Source organism: Sander vitreus, chromosome 1, assembly GCF_031162955.1.
Source record: "Sander vitreus isolate 19-12246 chromosome 1, sanVit1, whole genome shotgun sequence".
Lineage (NCBI taxonomy): Eukaryota > Metazoa > Chordata > Actinopteri > Perciformes > Percidae > Sander > Sander vitreus.
In genome coordinates, this window is record NC_135855.1 from 7290237 (window position 1) to 7317508 (window position 27272).

Below are 27272 nucleotides of genomic sequence, written 5' to 3' on the forward strand. Positions count from 1 at the left end.
GTCCCAAAAGGTCCCAAAGCAAAGCTCAGGGAAGCAGCTGTGCGCTGTTCTTTAAAAGGAAACTAATGTTTTGTTTTTTTAACCTGGAACCCTTTTCCCATTTTCCTATGTTTTTGTGTCTAAGTAACGGAGCCGTTACTGGTTAAACAAAAATAATCTTACTCTTTACAAAAAGGTTGTCAGACACTTAATCTGAGCCTGTCAGTAATAAAAACAGCACTTTTAGTGGACGAAATTGACGATGCACATTTGCCCAATATGATTACATTGCCGCCCAGTTTGCGGACGATTACAGTGTTCTCATTCAATACTGGACCAATTTCAAAGATTGTTGTTCTTTGATTCTGATAAGCCACTTGGACACCAATACATGGGAAATAGGGTCCAGGTTGAAAATAAAAAAAACGAAATTACCCTTTAAAGGAGGTAGGGAATTTAACCAAATGAAGTCTGCCATATCAACTTAATAATATATCAATGTCATGTTAACGACTTGTTTTGCTGCCCCCGAGTGTCCAGAAAAATCAGGTGTAAGAGGTTTTGGCACTGCTTGTCTGTTAGTATGTTATGATATTTATTGTCTGTTCCTACCTGTGGCCCGTGTGATGTCTGGGGGTCCAGCGGGTCTCCTATGACAATCTTCTTGACGTTTTCTATGCTGCGGCGCACAAACTCCTCATATATACTTTCCTCCACAAAGACACGTGATGCAGCAGTGCAGCACTGACCCTGGTTATATAAAGCTCCTTTCTGAGTTTCCTCCACAGCCAGCTGCACTGTAGACACACACACACACACACACACACACACACACACACACACACACACACACACACACACACACACACACACACATTTAAACTCATTTTCTTGGAGAAAATTACACCTTCTCTACTCCATTACATATAATTATTCTGGGATGTTGAGTGCAGTTGATGCTGAGTTGACAATTTACATTTTTGATGGATGGATGGACAGCTTGATGTTGTATTTCATTACTCAAAATGAGAGAGATGCGGAACGGAGCATGTTTACTTACAGTCACAGTCAGCAAACACAATGCAGGGGTTCTTCCCTCCCAGCTCCAGAGTCACTCTCTTGAGATTACTTTTGGCTGACGCTTCTTTGATCAGTTGGCCGACCTGCACGCATGACAGTATACAGGGTCATACCTTCATGCATTAAAGGTGATACTGAAAAAAAGAACTCTCTAACCCCTAACCCCTAGGTACATTTTGTGCAGGATTTGTCCTTTAAAGCTGCATTCTATCTCATTTCCAGCAGGGGGCAACTCAAAAAAACAAAATGGCGAAAGCCAAAATGCAAACTCCTAGATAATATTTATATGTGCTAAAATATAACAAATTACAGCTCAATAAATTAACCTTTTCCATAATCTATAACATGGAGTGTAACATGTTACAGCATGTAGTTTTGATTATAGTTTGCATGAAATGGGGCTTTTCCACTGGTGGAACTTTGCCAGGGGACCAAGAATCTTTTTAGTAACTCGGGAACTTTACTTGTATTTCAGGGACTACATTCAATTCATGTACAATAGTTCAAATAAATAAATCCCCTGATCCACCAGTATGTAAGAGTATTTTTCATTAATTTGTCAAAATGATAATTATGCAGCATAATTGTGTTTTCAGACACTCACACACCTCTGTAGAGCCAGTGAAGGCCACTTTGTTGATGTCCATGTGGCTGGCGATGGCTGCTCCTGCTGTTGGACCAAACCCTGGAACGATGTTCACAACTCCAGGAGGGAACCCCGCCTGAAATGGCAACATATTTAGGGCCCGAGCGCCGACAGCAGCGAAGGCCCTATTGAAACTGAAGGAATTATTATTATTACACCAAATTAATTGGTTTTTTGAGGGGCTTAACATATTCAAAAACTCACCAAAATTGGCGGTCGCATCAAGTCTGGTGAAAATTTATGTATTTTAAGGGTTTTGGGAATAGGCGCAAAATGGCTCGCTAGTGCCCCCTACAAAGTCAAAAAATTGAGCCCCTGCAGTGCATTTAACATAGACTCACAAAAGTTGGTACACATATGTAACATGTCAAGATGTACAAAAAATGGCATTGGAGCCATACCCTAAACCCAACAGGAAGTCTGCCATTTTGATTTCAAAGTTCGAAATTAGTGCGATTTTGGCCATTTCCACGTCGTACTTTAACAAACTCCTCCTAGAGATTTCATCCGATCAACTTCAAATTCGGTCTGTGCCATCTTAAGACATTAAAGATGAAAAGTTGTTAAAAGAAAAACTTTTCGTCATAGGGCATGGCCGTGGCGGGGCGGCCATTTTGTGCGTTTCGCCATCAAAACAGGAAGTGGGTGTAACTTGAGTGTACATTGTCCAATTGGCTCGACACTTTTCAGGATTTATAAGAGTCCAACCCTAAGGACAAATAAAGGCAGATATTTACTTAAAGTCATAGTGCCCCCTAGTGGCAACAGGAAGTAGGCCTAAAAGTCAAGGTGTTATACTTTAACGAACTCCTCCTAGAGATTTCATCCGGCGGACTTCAAATTTGGTCTGTACCATCTCAACACCTTAAAGATGAAAAGTTATTAAAAGAAAAACTTTTTGTCAAACGGTGTGGGCGTGGTGTGGCGGCCATTTTGAGTGTTTAGTGATGAACAAAGAAATTGTTGTAACTTGAGTGTACGTTGTCGTATCTGCCCGAAATTTCTCACGATTGCCAAGGGTCCAGGTCTGAGGACATCTACAGGCCAATATTTACTTTTGGTCATAGCGCCCCCCGCTAGCAACAGGAAATGCGCCTTATATGACAAACATCATCCGATTTACATGAAACTTATAATGTGTGGTTGACATGTGATACTGAGCCGACCCCTATACGTTAACCACGCCCCCTTTCATAACATTTGAACCGTTTAAGGTAGACCCTTGTGTGAGGTATCATTGAACTCAGCAGAGACTTCTTTCTTCATTGGTGATGGTTTGGCCCGCCCCCTATGTTTAAGCTACGCCCCCTTTCATAAATGCTGACCCATCTAAGGTAGAGTCTTGTGTGAGGTATCATTGAACTCAGAAGAGAGTTCCTTTTTAATTGGTGATGGTTTGACCTGCCCCCTATAATTTAGCCACGCCCCTTTTCACAGCTAATGAACTGTATGACGTAGAGTCTTGTGTGAGGTATCGTTGAACTCAGCAGGGAGTTCCCTTTTCATTGATTTGCAGTGTCTGAGTGCTGTGCAAATGCACGGTCACAAGGAGCGGCGTCCGCCAGTAACCCCGACATGCGCAGAGGCGCGAGGGCCCGTCGATCGCTGCTTGCAGCTTTAATGATATTTATAATTTTTCTATTTTTCTATAACAACAGATGAGTTTGTAACTACCATTAAGGACACCAAGGTTGCATCTTCTGTACTTTCTTTCCATAAATTTGGGGATTTCAGGCTGAATCATGCATTTCACAGTCAGTATATTTAAATGTTTATACCTCTAAGCCAGCAAAAAAGATTATTAAGGATTAGTATACGTCACTGGTCCCTAAACTTTTCAGCTCCAGACCACCAAATCCAAAAGTTTGGTGTCCTCCAAGGAACCAAACTTACAAAAATACATCATAAATTGCCATGACATCTACATTTATAAATTACTGATAAAGAACACAACAAACTATTAATTTACAATGAATATGGAATGTATTGCATTGCACCTCTCTACATAAAACACATTGAGGCCTCTCCTCTGCATTTGGTATAGCTTGGGTAGTCTCGCACTGCAAGACCTAAATCCACAGCGCTTTGATAGCTTGGGTGAAGCCAACGTAATAAACTCTTACTTGTATTTTCGTTTCAACATTAAACACTCAACGTCACCTTAGTAAGAGAGCGTCAACACTTTTTGCACACGCTTGATACACAGATTGAAGGAATGGAATGATTAGCTAAAGTAATGGAGAAACGATTGAAATAGCTAAAAGTAACGGCTTAAAGTAACCTTAATGAATAATGGTAGCTGAATGTTTCACTCCGAGTAGTAGTAGCCTAGAGGGCTTGAAGTAGTAGCATGGCTGACCAAACCAACCGTAATATTGACAGTTCAATTGTATGAATATCCACTTTTATATAGTGAATAGCATTATACATTTAGAAGATATATTGTGAATTGATGAAGGGGTACCCAAGTTCATTTGACGGGGTTGTGGGGTTACCTCAGACCAAAAAGGTTGGGAACCAGTGGCTTACATTAATGTCTTCACATCTGTCTATATGTGTTACGTTAAAAACGCACATCTTTGGAACTACTATCTACAGTAGAAGACTACAGTTCCATTGTATATATATATATATATATATATTTTTTTTTTCTTCTTTTTTTTCCCTATTCTATATGTTTCTTGTCTATGCACCAAAACACCAAAGCAAATTCCTTGTATGTGAAAACCTACTTGGCAATAAACTGTATTATAATTCTGATTGCCAAAAAAAAGGTTTAGGTTGAGATTGTGTCCCCTCTGGGAACAGACACTACTAAAACATAAAAGAAGCAAAACAGATAAATCATATGAGAAACAGGATTTTCCATAAGGATACAGGCCCAGAATCTGTTCAAGAAAAGGACTATCAGAGGTTTAAAATCTAAACCTCTCTCAGTGTAACATCAGACCTCTTTGATGAGCGATCCAATGTGGAGGGCTGTGAGGGGGGTCTGCTCTGCTGGCTTGATAACCACAGTGTTTCCACAGCTCAGGGCCGGCGCCATCTTCCACATGAACATCAGCAGAGGAAAGTTCCACTAGCATAGACAAAAAAACACATTAGCTTTCGATGTGTTAGTGCACAAATCAGATTAAAGCACCCTGTCACACACAAATGCCACAGTTAGACCAGTTAGACCTATCAGGCTGATAAGAAGTTATTTATGTCATAAGTCAAGTCATCTTTATTTATATAGCATATTTCAGTCATGCCTGTAGTTAAAAAGAGTAAATATGAACATAACCAACTCTTGGAGATTGGAAACATTTGCTGTTTATTTTCATACAGTAAAATACAGTAATAAACATTTGGAGTTATCGGTCATGGAAATTTTAGTATGGGTCCTTGAAAAGTCATGGAAAAGTTTTTAAATTGTGTCCATGAAAATGTGTTTGAAACCTGTAGTAAATAATATTAGCTGGCTTACTATGTCTTGTGTGCACTTGCTTAATGTTAAACTGTGTTAGTAAAGTTGTCCACTTACTATTGTTTGATCATAAGTTATGTAATTATAACAAATGCATGTGTATGGCTGTCCATAATTACAATAGAGGTGTATAAGTGAATTGCACTCTGAAACTGTAGGACCGCTAATCACAAAAAATACCAATGTTACACAATGTTGTTTTTATCTGCTATAGGAGGTGAATTGATGTGAATTGGGTAACTTTTATCAAAAAAGTTAGTTGTGTCATCTCCAAAGCATTTTCTGTCTGCTATTAGACATCAGTAGGGCAAATCACACTCATTTACACATCCAGGCCAGCTTGAATGACCTGCAGCTCTACACACACACACACACACACACACACACACACACACACACACACACACACACACACACACACACACACACACACACACACACACACCTGACATGACTTCATGTGATTGGTCAACATAGCCATCAATCAAGATAGTCCGCAGCTGTGGCGGCTAACAGTAAAGGATTGCTTTTCATACAAAAAGATGACCAAATAACCGTTCAGTCGTGGATTTATCGTTCTGGAATTACTGCACAAAGTCTCCAAAACGTCACTGAAGTTTCAGGCCGGCTATGATCGCACCATAGCCCTCTTCGGATAGGTCCTGGTATTAGCTGCCATGCAAAACATGAGAGACAGCCAGAATGAGGCTACATTGAAGCCATGTGGAACAAAGGGAGATTTTGTGACTTGATTTTTGGATTCATATTTATTTATCTATTTTACAAAGACACTGTAATTCCAGGATGGATTAAAAAGCTTCTGGATGGCCTACAATCGCATGGTGGACCTCTTTGAAACATCGCATTTCTCTGCTTCTAAACAAAAAAATAGTAAGTGTCTGCACTGTATTGATCTGGAGATATTAAGTATGACATACAACATGTAGTTTTGCCGTCGTATCCAGAGGGTTAATGTGAGACTCTTTCAAAGTGCACAGTTACTGCATCTCACTTCTGTCTATAATGGTATGCTTTTCATCCTACCTTCAAGTGTGACTGTTTAGAACAGCTATTATCACATTATATAAACTAGTTTGTTTGAACATGGCATTGCACTGGACTGTGCTGATGACGAGCGAGCTGAGTCTTGTCACCAGCCAATCAGGTCGAACCCTCACCTTGGGTCATGAATATAAGTGGCCATATTGTCTTTGCAGTGTGGCTTAGCTCATTCTTGGGGACAGAGAGAAGTTTGGACATCCGGAAGAGGTCGGAGTAGAACCCCTGCTCCATCACATTGATTCTGCCACCTGATAAGGACCTATTTCATTTTATTTAACCTTTAAAGCAGGCCATGTCAATAAGAAAAAAATCTTATTTACAAAACCAGGCCATGTCAATAAGAAAAAAAAGCTTATTTACTATGGTGCCCAGGCAAAAGGCGAAGCCTGTTGAGGATGGAGGTAGGGGCTAACTTCCTGGACGGCTTCCTTTACACACCTCGACATACTGAAGTATTATAAGTCCAATATGGCCTGTAAACATCTTCGGAAGGACGTCTAGGCAACCTTGCTAAGCCTGCTGCCACCGTCACCTGGACATGGATGAGCAGTGGAAAGTAATCATATTACCACAAACCAATGCCTCCAGCAAACCTGGCTCTTGAGGCCCCCTGGAGGCAATGGGCCCTAGGGCAGTTGCCTGCTTTGTCCGCCTTGGCTATATTTTATACCTAACAAAGCAATAAGCAGGTGTCATTTCTGGCTATTTTTGTCTAATTGTAAAACAGCCAAATTGCACTGCATATTTTATGTACAATATGTTTTTGCAAACAGTAGCTCATTTCTGTCACTCACAACAGTTTCCAATGGAAATAATAACTACATGAGAGGCACAAACTGGGGCTAATAATCCAAGCAACACACACGACACATTCTCACTCCCATCGCATAAAATACAGACACTTGGTCAGGTGCCTTTGGCGTTGTTATTGACGCTAAAAGTCTCCTTTAGGGTCATATCTAAATGTGCTTTATCTAAACACGCTTGGTTGGGACTATTTCCATCACTTTTGACGCTCTGGGTTGGGACGTATGTTTAACTGACATGCGACACAAGAACGGGACAGTTAGGTTTAGGAAAAGATCATGGGTGGGCTTATAAAAGGTACCTTTCCGTGACACGTGGGACAAGTCCGGGACAGTTGGGTTTAGGAAAAGAAGAACGGGACAGTTGGGTTTAGGAAAAGAAGAACGGAACAGTTGGGTTTAGGAAAAGATCGTGGGTTGGGTTATTAAATGAACGATTCAGTGACACATGGGACCAGAACGGGACACAAATCCTGGTCTCCTGGGTAAAAGTCCTGTGTTGTTTGACCCATCCACCATCCCAACCAACCTCCTTACGCTGCATTTCAGGCTTTCATTCTACTAATACTACGTCATCTTACAACGCCACGGAGCTGCTGCTCTGCGTTCCATACACATGCTGAAGGGTGCTTTTTGCGTCGTATCTAACGCTGAGCGCCATTGCCCAAGCGTCCATATTTTACGAGTTGGGAGTGAGAACGGGTTGACACACAACATTAGTATTTAGTTTTTTCCAGAAAATCCACTTTATCACTTGGATGTTGGTCTGAATAGAATTTACAAGATAATAAAAGGATTGGACATAATTCAAAGTAAACAAAATCAGAAAAGAGGTAATTTATTTTCCACTTGCTCATTTCCATGTTGGAAAACCAATGGACAAATAATTGGGCACTCAAACTCAAATTAGACGGCAATACATGTGAGTGCTGCATGTTTATTGTTTAGGCATTGTTAACTTTTACAACACTTTGGAAACACTCAGAGCCATTAAGGGATCTTGAGATCATAAGTAGGGAGAAAGGTTTCCTGTTTTCCTCTGACAATGACTCATGCTGTGTGTGCGCCAGCACTACTTTCAGTAATTACACAAAGTCCTTTAGTATGAATTTCACTTTTATGATATAATCTCCCATGTCAAACAACAGCCGTTTTGTTCCTTTGTTGCCAAAGCAACATTAGCGGTTATAGGCTAATGATCAGAGATAAAAATTGAATGGCTCATGATATTGAAATTATACGTACATGTCTGTCTGGATCACAAAGTGCAACACAATATGGTGAAACACCAAACACTGCCCCACCCTAAATCTGATTAAGTTATAATCAAAAGACAAAAAATACATATATTCCAATGTGTGAAAGTAAATCCGAACAGCACAGGATTGGAGCTGTGTGTTCCTGTCAGAATAGCCCCAAAGGGATTAGCGGAAAGGAGGTCTTGTTTAGGGAGGGCAAAGATTAAGATAAGGTTTCTGGTTTTACCAGGGTTTCATTTCATCCTCACATCCAGACTTGCTTGTGCTTTTAAATTGAGAGCAGTTGCCATATTAGAACTACACATTTATGATCCCTGCTTCTCTGGAAAGTTAAGTTCAGTCTTTAGTGGTCCCAATTATAGGTACAATATGTAACATTTCTGCATTAAAATGTCTAAAAATGACTATACCTATGTTATATATTTTGTTATAAATGTTTCCAACAACGTTCAAACCCAGAGAAATCTGTTATTTTATTATAATGACAATATCCGTTTCATTTAGTCGCCTGTCAGTGGCGTCATATAACCTTTGACCCCTCTGGTTCCTCTAACTCCCGTCAAAACAAGGCACTCAAATGATACGTTCGAGAGTAATCGTAAATCATACAATCTCACAGAAAGAATAACACTCAGTAACTGTTATACAGCTTGCTTTCTGCCACACAGCATCATTTTGTCATTGATTACATTACCACTTACAACACAGTAATACAGCAGAGATCTTATTTATTGATATATTTCAATATCGATTGATCCAGCTTAACGTAATGTGCTACATTGACAAGTAACGCTAGCATTAGCTCATTCTAATGCTCGGTCGAGAACGTTAACGTTATAAGGCCGTTTTATAGTTCTATTTTAATCGGCAATTGTATTAAACTGCAACTCCCATAATGCCACTACACAACGTCATCAAAAGTCTGTGTTTACATCCATTGTTTTGATTGAGAGACCCCTAGCGGAGAAATTAATAAACTTCATGTAAAATTTAAATTAAAACAATAAAATGATTTATTGTGATGGCTTTCATCATTCTTTTTATTTACATTTGAGCATCATGTCCCTGTTAATGATCATTGAATTTGATCCTCAATTGAGTAAATTGAGTTTCAAAATATATAGAATAACTATGAATGAATCATGCGACTATGGTTTGTAGAAACGTGATGAATTAGTGGTACGGATGCAGTCGGGGAAACTGCTCTTTCTTTGCTGTATTTCAGTATGTATACTCACTGACAGGTCTAATGTTGGTGGAGTGGGCACATGTATTGATATATAAACAGGAGTTTAAGGCGTTTCTACGTCCATTTATGGCAAACTGTGGGCGTCGAAATGAGGCTTCTGTGCACCAAGCTCCACAATGATTCAGATTTCTAAAACAGAACCAGGTATACGTGCGGCTTTATAGATCTGACAAAAAGAATGCATATGCATATTTCTTTATTTGTCTCAACAAAAAACACACGGAAATACACACGGCGAACTTCATTTAATAATGTGCCATTTTCTTTTGCGGGGTGCAGATGTTCCACCCAAACAAGTTCCCGAGAGTATTTAGCAGAGCCACCGTCGCTGCGCCCAGAGCTTAGCGCCGCCCAAGACGATTGTGATTGGTTTAAAGAAATGCAAACGACCCAGAGTGTTTTTTTCCTTCATCCTAAAATGAATGTCTGGTGTAGCCAGACCTTACTCCACAGCGCTGTGGAGATAGGTCTGGCAATGCGAGACTATGTAACTGATCATAGACATTAGGGATGCACTGAAAGCCAAATAAAATGAAAAAATTGGCCAAAGTTTTTTTCCACGTGTTCCATTTATTTTGCCAATATATACAATATAACCTAACTTAAAACAAATAAATTAGTAAAATAAAAATAGTTTTTATTTGGCCATCTTTGAGCCTCTCTTCTTGAATAGACTAGGGCTATGTTTAGACGGAAATTATCTGAAGAGAAAACGCAAAAGTGGCGTTGCGTTCTCACTTTTTATTCCGCGTTTAGACGAGTGTGCGTGCATATGGTGACGCAAAAGTGTGTGAAATCCACCAAGTCTGCGCCTGCGTAGAACCTTCCTTCTACTTGTCTCCCTCTCCTCCTCCTCTCCAACAAAAGCTGACAATTTTGTCTGGACAGACGAGGAGGTGGAGTTTTTGCTCCAAACAATGCACACACAGATACACACACGGCGCACACACACACACACACACACACACACACACACACACACACACACACACACACACACACGCTGCACGCACACACGGCACACACACACACACACACACACACACACACACACACACACACACACACACACACACACACACACACACACACGGCACACACACATACACATTCTACAGTGGTTGGTATTTGATCACGTCATCAAAACTTAACTGTTCGGTAAAGATTCACTGGGCCTTTTAATTTATTCGGCCGAACACCGAAAGTGCTTTTTTTGCTGTTTTCGGCCAAATAATGTTGGTAGCCGAACATTCGGTGCATCCCTAGACATGGTTAAAATCAAAACACTGTTGACTGTTGATAGGAAACAAGATGTGAACAGCTGTCTTGAGTGTCAAAGTCAAACACTTTCTTGACCCAGCCATCCACGGCCTCTTTCTACAGGGTTTTCTTTTCAACATTAATAATATTCCCATTTTCAGGTGAGGACAGAGCTCAACCCTGCACTGAATTAGTCACTAGTTGGTGAACCCAACGAGAAAATAAGAAGTAATGGAGTTCCAATCCATAACGCATTATCCCACTGGGAGCTGCTCAGCAGGGCATATAGCACAAAGACTTCTCCCATTTCTGCTGCAGCTTTTTGGAACTAATGGTTAAAAATAATATAAAGAGAATCATGTAATAATCAGAATGTTTTCTTCATACTTATAGCTGTTTCTTTTGGACTGAAATTGTATGGCAAAAAGTATTTCTAAGTCCCAGAGTGACCGTGCTCTTTGGGGTAACTAATATCCATATTTTCTGACACTGGAGAGGGCAGCAAACACACATAATGGCTTTTCACAAACTGTCATTAACTCTGATGCCATGCTTAAAACACGATGATGATTACTACCCATATGTAGATATACAGTAAGAGCTGTATACCACAGTACAAGAAGTTGGTATCGCAGCAGTGTGTTGGACTCATTTTGGGTTATAAATACGATATTGTGCAATGTTCCGTTGTTTTAAATGCTTATTAAGAACAGATTGTATTACAGCAGAATGTCCTGAAAGTACCTTTTACTGGATCTACTGTACACACACACACACACACACACACACACACACACACACACACACACACACACACACACTGTGTTTAATTTTCACACCAAAGTAATGTGAATGGTAATAAGAAATCCTATTATACATTATTGCTTATAAATTCAAACCAGATCTGCTCTGGACTTACTGGAATGATGGCTCCACATACGCCAACGGGCTCATGTTTGGTTAAACACATGAAGCTTTCATCTGTAAAAGAAGAAGAAGAAAAAGAAACAATCAGTTTGATCCACTGTACTATAGGTTGACTGTATTATTTAGGCCAATATTGTGTGTTATTGGTTTAAGGTACTATTAAAAATTTAACATCAAGTAGATTTTTGCATTGTAAAACAGTTACAATCATTGGCCTTAAAGTTCTTTACTGAAAGGAGACTAAGGGGCGAGGTCGAAACCTACAGAAAAAAATCTGACTTAAAAGGGTAATTTCTTGGATTCATTTTGCCATTCATTGGTATAGTGACTAATGTGAACAAAAACTTTTGAGATTGATCCAGTAACTGGCAGCTGCGAACCGGCTGCACTGAATATAAAGCAAATGCACATCGTCAATTTCTCGCACTAAAAGTGCTGTTTTTGCCGCTGACAGGCTCCGATTATTATTCTCAGTGATTCAAAGATTGTTGTTCCCATTAGTCCCTTCGACACAAACACATAGGATAATAGGGTCCAGGTTACCCTGTAACACTGGTCTCTTTTTGTGACTTAAAAAAAAAAAGGTGACCACATTAGTCCTTGAACCATAATCAAAATCATGATCATAAATAAGCTGTAACAACAAACAAGACTGGTGAAAAGAATGCTATTTAAATATAGTTTTTATAAATGCCTCTGCCCGGGTCCGATTTTTTCCGCGAAGTCACAAAATGATTTAAGGCAGATAGACTGGATCTACAGTAACACATTCTGATGGGTCACAGATTACGGTGTAACACCGGAAAAGCCTGTATTAGTGTATCCAGCCAGGTAAAGGGTAGCAGGAAATCTTTATATAGGCCTAATTGTATTTTAATTTAATTTTAATTATGTTATCTGTCGTAGTTATGGCTGAAACTGGGGCAGGACCATCACAGAAAAAAAGGAAATGAAACAAAGAAAAACTAAAAGCTAAAAGGGAGAGTGACAAAAGTCGGTCAGACTTTCAACAGATAGAGACAATAACGTGATTGTAAATGATTAAAAACTGACCATGAATTGGCACTGTTCCTCCTGAACAGGTATGTAATATGTCTATTTCATTTACAAAATAACTTTACAATACAAGACGTGGTTGTACGTCAGTAGCCTACGTTGAATTACGCCCCCCTTCCATTTAGTGCTCGGGTTTCTATTTCTTTTTCAGTCCGTGTTTGTGTTGGTTTACTATCTTCTTTTCCCTTGTCCCCCTGTAACGTTACTTGTGTAAAGCGTCCTTGGGTTTCATGAAATGTGCTATATAAAGTTATTATTACGTTGGTTGCTACATAAAACTCTTAATGCTTTGGCTCGTGACACAGTGACAGTGATACCCGGTTTAGCTCACGATACATCCAAAGTAGGCTAAGTTACCTTACGCAACACTTGAAGTGCACGATGCATCTGTAATGTACTATCTCATTGTAAATGAATGATTTTCTGTCTGAGCAAAACATTCATCGCAACTACAGTATATGACCTCACGGTAACTACGCTAACTCAGTAATACACTGGGTAATATAGCACCAGCCGGCACACGCTAGAAAAGATCTTTATGACAGCAGGTGTGGTAAAAACACTACCGCTTTTATCCAGAGGGGCTGCTAGAATCTGAAAGTTCCTCATAGCCACTTTAACCAGGTAGTCATTTTCCAAACCTTAGCATTGTTATATCACATTTTTTGTATTTGTAACAGTTCACAAAGCACTTCTACATGCCATTTTGCAGTGTATGGACAAACAATTTCATTTGGAGGACTTGTTGGTTCTTAAATGACCTTTTCTTAAATTGAACAACTTAAAAAAAAAATCACAGAACACACAAGCGGATTATTTAAAACAATTACTGCGCTGCATTCATAAGCTTTTTGATAATCAATGTCATATTTAAGTTTCCCTTACATTATTGCATGGTTACATTGTGCTGTTTAATTTTCTGAAATCAAAGTTACATTGTTAAGCTGTTTTTAAATGAATCCTCTTGGAATGTTCCACCGGTACTAACATTAAGATTCACACTCTTTGCAAGTCGTAGTGTACATGGACGTGTCGGAGGCTTAGCAGATAACTGGTCAAACCTGGCCTCCCAGTCTGCACCCTGACCTTCTCCAGTTACCCGCGTAACTGATCACAGACTGGGAGACTCCCCTACAGCAGGACTCATCTTCAGCTGCTTTTATCTTTGAGTCACTGGGTGAGTCCACGTTCAGTCACAGCTTACTGAAGGTTACATTCACTTGAGTCACTTGGGAACATACTCGTGCTGTCTGTGTGTAACACAAGATTCAGACAGACAGCCTCAGGCCCACTGTAGCTATGCGAGGCTAACACTTATTCTAAACTGACACTGCGGATTCTACTTCCAAATCAGAGGCAAGAATATCCCACTGTACTAATGGATTTATATCAAAAATCACACACCTCCTGAGTTTAAATCATAGACTGTAAAAATAGTGGACATAGCATCCGTGAGGTCACCCATTGGTTTGTGGACTGCCGTTTTGAAGCCTTGAGTTTAGTGATACAGGCATCACCGTCTTGGTTTTTGGCATCACATATGACGATTTTTGACGAGAGGGTGCGGCTGGGGAGGATGATGCGGCAAAACCAGTGTTGTTTATGGTTGCAATGGCGCTGCACTAAGCTAAACGCCAAAGGGGGAAAGTTGCAGATTGTCAACCCTTCTGAAGCGAGTCATTTAGTGAAGATTTACCGGTGGATTTACCGGTGGATTCATCTGCATGTACGGCAGTACAGAAAATCTGCAAACTTTCTCTTAAGTTACCAACAAACGTTAGTAGTAGCTAGCTAGCTTGGTAGGCAGAACACTGAACAAGACATTCTTAGGCCGGGCCACCCACTGGCTGCGTCGCATGAGCGTGTCAGCTGCGTGGCATGTCCGTTTTTATTTTGGCTCCCATGTTGACAGGTTAGAGCTTGCACACTGCCTGCGTGACACGCACGTCTCAGGCGTTTCCAGGCAAAATAGAATAGGAAAATATGTTATTTTGACACAAATACATATTAATAAATGACATGTTGATGTTTGAAAGTCTCTATGTTTTGACATAAATGCAGATATAAATGTAATAAAAAAAAAAAAATATTGCACCTGTCAATACAGAACAAAATATTCTGTAGCCTATTTTGCCGTCAATACTGCCGACGTTGTCTTTGCTGCAATCAGTATATGTTTATGTTTAACATGAAGTACACTGCTTGAGTGCAGTAAATCAATGGGAAACATACATGTGTACAGACACGTTTCTGGTGTGTAAAGACAAAAAGTAAAGACAAAATCCACACAGCCGCCACGCAGCTGACACGCAACAGAAACGCCACGCTCACGCCACGCAGCCAGTGTGTGGCCGGCCTTAGGATACCAAAACGTTCCAATTAACTTTGATGAAGTGAAAACACACAGTGAGGGTCAAAGTTTAAGATGAAAACAACACCAAAAACAAGTTGACGTCTATTTTTAATGTGTTCACAGTCCCATGTTTAGCATTTCTAAGCCGCTGTCCTGACTGACAGGTTGGTGTGTGTAGCCACAGCCCTAAAGCATCTCCTGCTTTATCGTCTGTTTCAAAATAAATGGGACCATCATTTACAAAATAAACATCATGCGGTATTGAAGAAGACTTGAAACTAGCAATTGATTTCAGTGAGTGGAGGTGCGTGGTCATCTATCTAGGATAGCTAGCTACCTAAGCCTAATGCTGTGTCCCACAGTGGAGTGTCTTGGGCCCTCTAACATTTCGTGTATTGTGTATTTATATTTTAGATGTGAATGGCTTTGTATGAGAAGGCTAACACCATAAAGGTCATCACACCTCAAATGAGGTTGTCTTTTCAAAAAACATTTTACTTACATGCTGAACATACATGCTAAATTTGGCAAATTCTTGTAAACTTAGCTGCTTGCTGAGACAAACCAGCCTCCTTTTCTCGTGACTATCATTCACTGTTGTTTCAGAGCAAAGGACAGAGCTGTTTTTGCGTGTATGACAGCGCTGTCCATAGCACTGAAACAGAGCCTGATAATGGCCACACAGCAGTGGACTGCAGCTCTAGCAGCGTGCAATGGGCTAATCCTAGTTTTATGGTGTGTTGTATCGATAAAGGTAATGCTTTTGGCAAAAAAAACATGAATCAATCTCTCTTTCTCTCTCACTCGCTCGCTGAGTTGCTGTTGCAGGCAATACTATGAAAAATAATCCTGCCTGCACCTATTTACACTTTCATTATGTTTTACAGTGGACATTTGTAGTTAACTGAGAAGGTAAAACCTTTTGTTCATGCTAACCTGACGAGCTAGATGATTTGTGCACAGAACCATCTGAGAAGCCGTCATTAGAAACTGTTTTGGAAAGGGCAGGCACTTTCAAAAAATACCTGACAGGTGATTGGATGAACCATCTGCCTATCGCTTCCGTTGTTTGTTCACCTAAACCACGCCCGTAGCTACCAGTAGCTTCTCACCTGGCGCTGACTGGTTTGGTTAGCTGGTAGTCGTAGTAGACACAAACACATTACTTGAAGCCTGACAAGACGGATTTTAGTGTGATGTGTGAACCTGTGATTCTCGCGTGATCTCGTGAAATCGCAATTTTGCGAGAATCCAGCTGCTGTGTAAGGTAATATTTACGCCGCCTTTGGCTGAACTTTCAATTGTATCGAGCACTAAATGCTTAGCATAGTTTGTACGCACAAGACAATATCTCCCACGTAGGACATAACATCTCCTATGTAGGAGATACTATCTCTTAGGAGATATACTTTGGCAAATATTGCCTGAATTTTTTTTACACCTTGCCTTTCAGGGCTTCCGTACCAATAAGCTTATGCAAAAATGTAATTTCCTGTAAAATAAAGTGTAAGCAGCCAATCAGCCACTTATTATGTCGGCAGTACTAGTTAGACAACAATTGAATTGAACAGTGAAAATTCTATTCTAAAAAATCTCTATTGGTGTTTAGAAATGCAGATACTTTTGGTTTTATTCACCCACATTTCTTTCTGTCTATGTCTCAGTCTGTCTATTGACTGAGTTATTATTAATAACAGTGCAGTGTTACATATGACATATGACTGATTTGTAGGCTCTTATTTTGAATTAACCACGGTGAAAACCTATCCAGCATCCTTAATTATCATCATCCTATCTTTGTTTCTACTGTTGTAGTAAGCATACCAGGTACATTTGTTTGGTTTTCTCATTTTTCAAATGCAATGCATAGTCAGCAAATAGGCAATACACTGAGACTGAAAGAGAGGTTTTGGGCATTATTGAAGTTTCCAGTACACAATAGTGAGTTGTCGATCCCGATTTATCCAGAAAAATTGTTACTTTAGCTTCATCTGCATCCACTGAAACCAGCAGTCTACATAGCAGCTCTACCACTAGAGGATGTTTACATAAAAGTCCAGTCTGCATCTCACAGTGTGTATGTAGCCTTTCATATTGTACTATAACTCAGTTATGTGTTTCATCTTGATGAGTGAGTAGTGAAACTGCTTCAGTATAAAGGTGGGGATTACAGGCTGAGTGGCTGGCAGCTTTGCGAGGCATTGAGCCAACAGTGATCGTTAATCCCCACAGACTGTTGCACCTCACTGATTACTATCTCAGCCTCTTCCTCTTCCTTTTGTCCTGCCGTGCCTTGCATCTCTCACCACTCTATTGGGATCTAATCAGGAGGAAAAGGCAAGCGTGTTTTGTCTATCTTCTTTCCTGCAGAAGCAGAGGAGACGCAAAGTAGGATCTGACAAGGTGGGGGAAGTATTAAGAGTCTGGATGAGATACCACCCAGGGCTGAGGACAATCCTGAGCCGGGCCAAGTCACTTGCACTATAGTAATTAACTTGTTTCCCAGTGGTGCACTGGTTATGGAGCCCCTGAGGGGACATAAACAGTTTTTAGTGCACAATGGAAACTCATCCCATAGGTTCCACTAATTATCTTGTGTACAATCTAAATTATCAGTATTAATTTATTCATGTATACTCATTTTGCATTATTTTGTATGGAGTTCATAAAGAAAAAGTAAAGAAAAAAACAATTTGTACACACAAATATTTCATTTATGAGCACAAATGATTAATTAATGTTCTCAAATGTATGATTGAGTAACTATGTAATTGAATAAATTAGTTGAGTAATTATATGCGCACCACAATACTAAAACGCTCCTCCTAACTGAACGGATTGGACAAAATGTTTAACTTCCGTTCCTGTGTTGCATTAACTTCAAACAATAATTTGAGAATGCAAATCAAATCCTTTGTTATGGCAGGAATCAAGTAATCAGGAGAAAAAAATACTTGATTGTGTGCATTGGTTATTAATTTGAGGGCACAAATGACTAATTTATGATTTCAAATTACAGTCAAACTTTTCAATTTTATTTAGTTTAGTTTTAGTTTTCAGAGTGTGTTTGCTAGTTTTAGTTTAGTTTCAGTTTTTCAGAAAGATTTACTTTTGGTTTTTATATATTTTTATATATATATATATATATATATTGTCAGGGCCAGGTAGAATGTATCAGAAGTATGTAAGTACATATACACACAGAATACATGGTTGGAGAATCGCCATGATGTGATACTGTCCCCCTCGATGGCAACGTATGAGACGGGTCAGACCATGCCAACCATAGTCTTTAAGACCCGAGTCTTCTACGATGCTGACAGGTCTGCAGTTAGTTGCCACCCATTTTGCAAGAGCGGTAGTCATTTTTTTTGGATTTGGTTTCATCCACAGGTCGGCAAGGAGCACTCTCCAAAATACTGCTTTGCCTGAGTCATGTTAACTGTACTACTATGCTTAGCTCCGTAGGTGGTAGCTCAAGCTTGACGTGCTTCGGTGATATTTTTATTCGGCTTTACACAATGTGCATATGGCTTTCGACCCGTCCGGGAGTTTTGGAAAATAAAAAGCGCCATTCAGAATTGTGTTGCTGCTGTCTTTCTCCATCATGCCTGCAGCCTGCAGCCTGCAGCAGCAGGATGTGTTACGAGGAAGTATGGCAAAGTGCGGCAAAGGGTCAAAATAGTAGCCTGTTAGGCACGATGCGAAGCTGAGTGAAGTGAAAATAAATTAATAAATGGCAGCATGCAAAAAATGAACGCGTTATGCTCGGCCCTTAATCGCTTCATGTTGACAGCCCTAAAAAAATATTTTTTTGCAGTTGTCCAAACATATTTTTATTATTTTAAACAGCTGTTTAAACAGACCATATTGTGGCTCATATTTTACCCACATGTACAGAGATTGTGAAATAATGCTTCCAGAATGCAGGTGACCTGTATGTTGTGTAAAGTTTCCTCCCCTTAGAATCATGTTGGTCAAAGCCTTATTGATACCACACAGGATCTTTTCACATCTCATCATCATCTCATTTTTGTTGGCCGTGATGTTTTTTTTTTTGTTAAATTCCTGACAGTTAGAATAAGATGACACACACACACTCACCTACAGGCAGACTCTTGCCATGGATCTTGTCTGCCCAGCCTGCATAGTAACGAAGGGTTTTGATACTGCCGTCCAGGTCAATGAAGAAGGACTGCAGGAAAGGCTTCCCTGTGTCCAGAGTCTCCAGGGTCTAAAGAATCAGAAAACTAGCATCACTGGTCGAGCACGTTGCACGTTTAGCTGAAATATTGGCAACGCCAGAACTATATTGTATTTGAGTCTATTCTGACTGACTTTAATCTGAGAAAAAGTGAATTCTGACTTGAAACTCAGAACTGAAATACATTTTTAACAATGGCACTAATCCTCTAAGGCAAGTTGAAGGTAAATGGTAAAATTAGGATCCAAACTGTCTGCTGTGCACTTCCATCACACTTCCTGCTTCCACTTTGACCTCCTGTATTTACTGCAGTTGAACACAGTTTTCCTGCGCAATGAGGGATGATTAGCAGCATTTCACCCCATTTCAGTTTGACCTCCAAATAAAGTGATTGAGAGAATCTAGATACACCTTGTTTCCAACCTGTCTGATCTGACTGCTCAGACTTTATTGTAGTAACGTGTTACAGATCAAAGCAATTACTTTGCGAATACAATGTTATCAAAACTGATTGCAATGTTGGACATAAGTGGAAACATAAAACCAAATTTGTAACCTTTAAATAAATATTGATAACCCCTGGTACCTTCTAGGCCTTTTCTTGCACAGTGCAGGTTGCCCATACATTTACTGCTGGCCAGCTACAAACGTTTTTATTTCTGTTATACAATATATCATGAATTTTATATGTTCGTTCCAGATACAATAATAATAATTACTGTAATAACGGTGAAGTAACAAAGGCAGCGAGTTATATGAGGCGGAAATATGTGGAGGGTGGTCCAAGCATTTGAAATTAAATGGTAATTTTGGTTGTTTTTTCAACCTGGACCATATCTCCCATGCATTGGTGTGTATGTGACTGATGTGAACAAAAAAACGTTGAAATTGGTCCAGTATTGTTTAAGCATGAATGCTGTAACCGGCAGCTGCGACCTGGCTGCAATGCAACCCTACGGGACAAATGTGCTTTGTCAATTTCCGTCCAAGTGTCCAAAAGTTCTGTTTTTACCGCTGACAGGCACAGATTATTATTCCAAGTGTCTGACAACATTATGGAAAGGATCCCTACAGAGATAGATCTTTTTGTTAAAGAGTAAGATAATTTTTGTTTAAACTAAACTAAACTCAATAGATTCCATTTAAATAATCACTACTATTAGCGTGTATAGAGCCAGCATATGTTGAATGAAGTAAATGGGTGAATTTACATTATTTCAGCCCAACCAGAGTAGTGATTATTGGAACAGCGGAGAGACGAACCAAGACGGCTTTTGATGGTTTTATTTTGTTTCTGCCGACTTTGAATGCAGAGTGTTTTACGATGATAAAATTATTGTTTATTTAAATGGAATCTGATGAGTTTGTGTACATATGTTTACTGAAATTACTTTTATTCCATTGTTAAATTAAAGGGACAAAAGGAGAAGTGAGGCTCTGCAGCTCTAGCAGATACTGAAACCACTGTACTACTTTACTGTACCTTTAAATGCTCTGAATCTGGTCTTTATTTGCCCAAACATAGCTGGGAATTTAGTGTAATTAGCCATACACTGTACACTATCACTCCAGAGCATGTTTGCAATTAGCAGTCACATGCAATCTAGTATTATTACTTCACTCACATCTGTAAGGGTTCATTTACAGATCTAAGTCTTAATGCAAGCTGGCAGCTAGACAGAGTGAATACGCACAGCAACAGGATTTCATTCCAAAGTATCTGAAGGAGGGGGGAAGTAACATCTAGCAATCATTACAAAGAGAAAAGAGAGACCAGGGTTGGGTCATGATGTCATGCAATAATGTAGGCCAATCCCTGATATGAAAAAGTCACCATCATGGACATTTTTCAGTTGCAGGAATAAGTCTGTTGCTTATAAAACAGCACTTGCTTCTATAATTGAGATATATTGTTTTAAATTATAGCTGAACCACAAGCAACACAAGAAAAAGAAACTCTTGATGTCGGTCAGATGAAACATTTAGTATGAGTTAGTCGTGTTTTTCCAGATGTGACACTGAGTTTATGTAGACATGGGGGGGGAGTCAGTAAAGAGGAAACATGTTTGTAAGAAGAAATAACTGAGAAGTGGAAGGTAAACTTCACAAAAATAAATACAGTTCTGATATTTCCATTTTTGCTACTCTATATGTCTACTTCTTTACTTGTAAGTTTTGTCTGCAGTTACTATAGTTACTTGGCAGATTAAGACTCAAAAAAAATCTTTAATGATCATAAAATATGATGTATTGTTATACAGATAAATAAATTACCCAACAGATATAAAATACCTACAACCATCTCCACCTAGAGCAGATACAATAGTTCAATGATTACAAGTTAATATAAACTTAAATATATATATAATATATATTATAATATATATATATATATATATATATATATATATATATATATATAATAATAAATATATAATAATCAAATAATATGATTTAGGCCATGTATGGCCATTTTGCTAAATAATGAGTGACCAATTTTAAAATACATTTTGCCCCTTTACTTTTGCTTTAGTGCAATTTTGAATGCCAGACTTTTACTTGTAATGAAGTGTGGTAGTATTACTTTTACTTAAATACAGAATTTGAATATACTTTATAATTTTTCTACCACTGGAAATCAATGATCAGGGCAACGTTCTGTAATTAGCCTGGTATTCTGGTGACCTAAGGGTGATCAACAATAATATGACCGATTCACAATATCTTGTCATATCCCATGATATTGATAATTTGTTTTTGTATTGTTAAAAATGTTTTGGAATTAATGAATATTTAGTTCCGATGTAAATCTAAGGATTCCATCACTCCCCATAATCAAGAATGTATTTTTTTAAATGTGCTAAGTTACTAAGGGATGACACATTTAGCAGTGCATCTTTAAAAATCCCAATTTAAAATATTCTGTAATTATTGAACTGTATATGTCCATCAAGTTTTTAAGGAAAAAACAAGCACTACTTTGAATTTTAGAGTAAAACGGATGAACTGTTTGTTGAACAGTATGAACATATTCAGAAAGGACCTGTTGTTTAAACAGCAGTTGTCTGCAGGAAACATTTCATTGCTATGGCCTAGTGTGGGTAGCATAAAGAAAGTCATGAAAGTAAGCCCACCGCCAGTAGGAGCCGGTCGCTCTCCATCAGGTCGGCCAGTTTGTGCAGCAGCATTCCGCGGCTGGACGTGTCCATTCTCCGCCACAGAGAGCCTCTCTGCCCGGCCGCCTTGGCTGCCCCCACTGCCCTGTCCACATCTTCCTACACAGAAAAATTAAGCAGAATAAAGTGGGACAATAAATTGAAAAAGGAAGTTGCGCTTCAAAACAATGGAGTTTCTAGAGTGCTAAACCCCAAATCCAATAGGCATGTTGCAAAAAGTGAAGGTAAGGTAGCACATCTCAAGTTCCCGAGTTAAGGAGGACAAAATAATAGGCTCACATCACAAGGATCAGTGTTGATTTATTGTGATGTGAACCTTATTAAATAAGTGAAATTACAGTTTTTCGTCCTCCTTAACTTGGGAACTTGAGATGTGCTACCTTTTCTTCACTTTTTAAAGCAGGACAATGTCAAAACACACAGGTCTGCCGTATAAATACAACGCTATAACAAAAGTTACCAAGCAGGCTGTGCGTACAGCACATGAATGACTTTCAGTGCCAATTATATGTGCATATGTAGTAAGCGGACTATAGTAGCCTATACTTTTGAAATATTTTGGTTCCCACTTTATCTTTATTTAACAAATATGTAAAACTATATTGACAAAACTATTTTGTTGATATAAAACTCTACTTTGCAGATACATTATATACCAAATTTGGCAAAAGATTCTTATGTGTCTGATTAAGTTCTTATGGCATGCTGGATTTCATTGACATTGTTCTGACAAACACAAAACCTGATATTAACAGATATTTAAATGAATTTGGGCTTACATTTTTTCTCTCCAATTGATTCAGAGCCGGAGCAGATAAACAATAAAGACATAAAGCTAGTTGAAAATCTGCAAAGTTTCCCTTTAAGGTCTTAATTATTCATGTAGCCCTACACTGTGTTTTATTCATTATTGTTATTTATATTATATTATATATACATATATATTTTACAAATAAAATAAAGTCTGCCTACTTACTTTGTCTGCTTCTTCCACATCACAGATTTTGACACCTGTCGCTGGGTTGAAAGTTGGAAATGTCTTTCCACTGCTGGATGTGTGCCATTCATTGTTGATAAAAATCTGTGGAAAGTGGAGAGAGTTTGTAATGGGTTTAGTTTGTGCCGCAACTGATATAAACTGTCATTAAAGTCAAAAACACAATTATGATAAATGCTCCCAACCCTACTGTACCTGCAGCAGTTGAACTTGTGTTCTCTTACCTTGGTGTGTCTGATCTCCTGGACTTTGACAGGCTGAGGAAAAGGCAAAGCTGAGATCCCTTCAGCCACTCCGTTCTCTGTTGTTCCGTTCTGTGCCATTCTGGGTCCGCAGTACAGTCCAGGGCCAGTCTGTCTGCTCCGTCGACTAAATACTGCCAGCCCATATACTGGCTTTTTATAAGAATGTGGAGTTCCTCCCTCCTCACGCAGCAGTTGAGGAAAGCCCAACTCCGCCCCTGAGCTCAGAAATGAAGGGCCCTTCTCTGAGGGGATTCTCTTTCTTACAGCACCTTGGAAACATCCTGCAACCTATTTATTAATGATTCTGTGTGAATAGTGTGGAAGATGTTGTTATCTTCTTACTTGTGTATACAGTAAGCAAGGCTGTGAGGCAACAAGTACTTTCCAGTCATGACGATGGTAAATAAATGCAGTGCATTTTTACTTTCATTTTGGTGGGATGAGAAAGCATTCATATTCTGTGTGTGTATGTGTATGTGTGTGTGTGTGTGTGTGTGTGTGTGTGTGTGTGTGTGTGTGTGTGTGTGTGTGAGAGAGACCTCTTAAATAGCAAACAGAGAGTCAGGAGTAAAATTTCACACCTGAATAATTTGGCTGTCTTTCCTTCCAGGCAATGAAAGTAATGAGACTGAATTAATTCTGCTGCACAACATTTACATTGCAACACAGGAGCTTTGATCTGCTTCTGTCGGCCTATTTGGACCGACTGCAGGCTGTTCATCAACCGTGCAAAGGTGTTATGAGTTGTGATGTTCCTCGCAAAGTTAGTTTTTGCACCTGGGCCTGGTGAAGTTGAATGGAGTTGAACACATGCAAACAAATGCTTTTGTTCTGGAGGACAAAGCTGCTTGCTTGCTCCAGGCTTGCACTCCTACACAATCTGCTATTGTTTCCCCTTCATCGCTTCTTGTCACTCTTTATGTCAAAGTTTAATTAGGACAACGGGCTTTCGCAGGCTCATTTATCACTTCAGCAACTTTCTAACACTTCATAATGAGAGAGAGAGAGAGACTCAAAGGGATTGCACAAAGGGGGGTGGGGGTGGGGCTTGGCAGGATGGATAAGTCGGGAAACAATATGAAATGCAAAGCATGGGCCCAGACCCATGCAAATAAGCAGGAACATGCACTGGAAGCTCAAACTGTTTAAGGGATTATTAGCAAGTGAGACATCAACATGGACACCATAAATATTCTTTAGATGGGGCCAGCAAACAAGTATTTATTAAATTATCTAACAAAGCCACTGTAGTTTTTATCAAATGTTCATTGAACAGGAGGAAATTGTGCATTGATCTAGGACTATTTTCAGTGGCGGATTAATCCATATAATCCATAAGTATTTGTGTTCATGGTAATGAAAAATATGTCACCCAGTGCAACAGTGTGGCTCACTGTTGTGTTTGTACAACAATGGTGGTCTTAGTGCAGCAGATTAATAGCATATTTCAAGAGAATCGTTCAAATTGGTATAGAAGCATGAAATTTGGCACAGATACTCTCTAAGGGTCACTTTTTGGGAAAAAGGCATTGGCCACCCAAAAATTCAACATGGCGGCCATTTTTTCAAGATGGCCGCTATTTCTGTCAAATGCTCATTACGTCAATCGTTCAAACAGTGATGTAGGCATAACATTTTGTGAAAATACTCTCTTAAGAATGTTTTTTTTTGGAAAGTGCTTGTCCCTCAAAAATTCAAGATGGCAACCATTTTTTAAGATGGCCATCATTTCTCTTGAATCCTTACATCAATTTTTCAAATGGTGATGCTATCATCAAATTTCGTACAAATATTCTTCAAGGAACATTCTCATGGAAAAAGGTGTGTGCCACTCAAAAATTCAAGATGGCGACCATTTTCAAGATGGCCACCATTTCTGTCAGAGCTCAATTTAATGTGTTATGGAAGGTTTTGTTTAATAGAGTGAACATCATTACACAACCAGGGCACACTGGTGACTACACTGCTGTGGAACTCAGCATGGGGTTCAGTGTCAGCTGATCTAGTTTTACTTACACTGTAGTTCTTGACTAGTAGTAATAGTATAGCTATGTTTAGTGTCCCAAATGCTGTCTAACAGCCCCTCATTAAATTAGCTAGTAATAGATGTAGTTAGATAGCCACACCTGAACTGACAGGTTGTGCCAGCGCGGGAGAGCCGAGCCAAGGGTAAACGGGGCAATACATGACTTGTTCATGTATGCTTACCTGGAAGGTGTACAGATCACACGGGACTTAAATGGCACTGGATGAATGATCGGGCTAGGTGTAGGTGACCCGAACCTAATTGTATCCCATACCTGAATGTGTACTATGTCTATGATTGAGGTGGTAAAAGGATAACCCCTCGGCCTTAATCAGACAACAAACCTCCAAAATAGCAAATGAAAATCCCATGTCAGCCAAGAGGGCAACTGATTGGATGAAATGTTGTCTTTGTCAGACAGACACAAAGGAACCCCTCCAATCACCACCTACCCATCATGTTTCTCAACATGATGGCTATAAAATGATTGCCACCAACATTCCACTCTTTCATAAGATCAACAAAATGCCAATGACCCTGGACCTGGAACGACTGGATGAAGGTGGTGGTATAGAAGCTACTTTGAGTAGGAACCAAGCGAAGTATCACTACAATTGTCGACTTCGGTTCAACAACACAAAGTTACTTCGTGCCCAGAAGCAACAATCCAATGCTCAATGTAGTGAGACAGATGAAGGCCAAACAAAGCGTCGCAGAACCATGATGCAGAAAAGTCTAGATGTTCAGGTTTGCTTTCTTTGTGATAACACATCTCCTGAATCTGACATACATCAGGTAATGACAATGCACCTGAATGCCAGACTACATGAATATGCACAAACACTGAATGATGATAAATTATTGGCTCAACTAAGTGGTGCTGATGCCATTGCACAGGAGCTGAAATACCATCATTTGTGTCTCATTCATCTTTACAACAGAGAGAAACTCCACCTCAGAAGGCTTGAGAAAGAGTCACAGAGTGAAACGGTCTCAATTCTGATGGTCCTTCCGCCTTCCGTCTCGCAGATATGTGCAACCTGTACCAGCAGCGTCTAGATCAACTGGGTGTAACTTCCCCTACAGTTAACTCTACTAGACTAAAGGAAAAGCTGTTGGCTGAGATCCCTGAACTCACGGCTCACAAACAGGGCAGAGATGTTGACTTGGCTCTCTCTCAAGCGTCTGAATACTCAGAGGCACTTATCATGGCCAAGGCTGCAAAAATCCTGAGAAGGCATATTCTGGATCATCATGCCAGATTTGATGGAACATTCCATGAGGGATGTATCAAAGAGGCCATCCCCCTATCTCTCCTGCAATTTGTTGGTATGGTAGAACATGGAGCCGACATCAAATCGCAGTTGAGATTTGGCACTTCACAGACTGCCCAGGCTATTATACTGTTGCAGTACAACTGCTTCTCCCAGTACAAAGAGGAAGCAGCTACCCACAGACATTCCAAAGATAGAGAAACT

At 39.5% G+C, this 27272-nt stretch overlaps 1 protein-coding gene across 1 annotated transcript in view; it reads right to left on the reverse strand.

The window, feature by feature from the left end:
• The window catches only part of aldh1a3 (aldehyde dehydrogenase 1 family, member A3), a 30844-nt gene extending 6834 nt beyond the window's left edge, over positions 1-24010 (reverse strand). The window contains exons 1-9 of the mRNA XM_078257326.1: positions 23748-24010; positions 23503-23607; positions 22485-22625; positions 19251-19380; positions 11730-11791; positions 4656-4784; positions 1668-1781; positions 1040-1142; positions 592-776 (exon numbers count right to left, since the gene is read on the reverse strand). Of these exons, the coding sequence (XP_078113452.1) occupies positions 592-776; positions 1040-1142; positions 1668-1781; positions 4656-4784; positions 11730-11791; positions 19251-19380; positions 22485-22625; positions 23503-23607; positions 23748-23846 (1068 nt within the window). The 5' untranslated portion in view covers positions 23847-24010. The remainder of the gene's footprint in view (positions 1-591; positions 777-1039; positions 1143-1667; positions 1782-4655; positions 4785-11729; positions 11792-19250; positions 19381-22484; positions 22626-23502; positions 23608-23747) is intronic.
• Positions 24011-27272: the final 3262 nt, after the last annotated feature.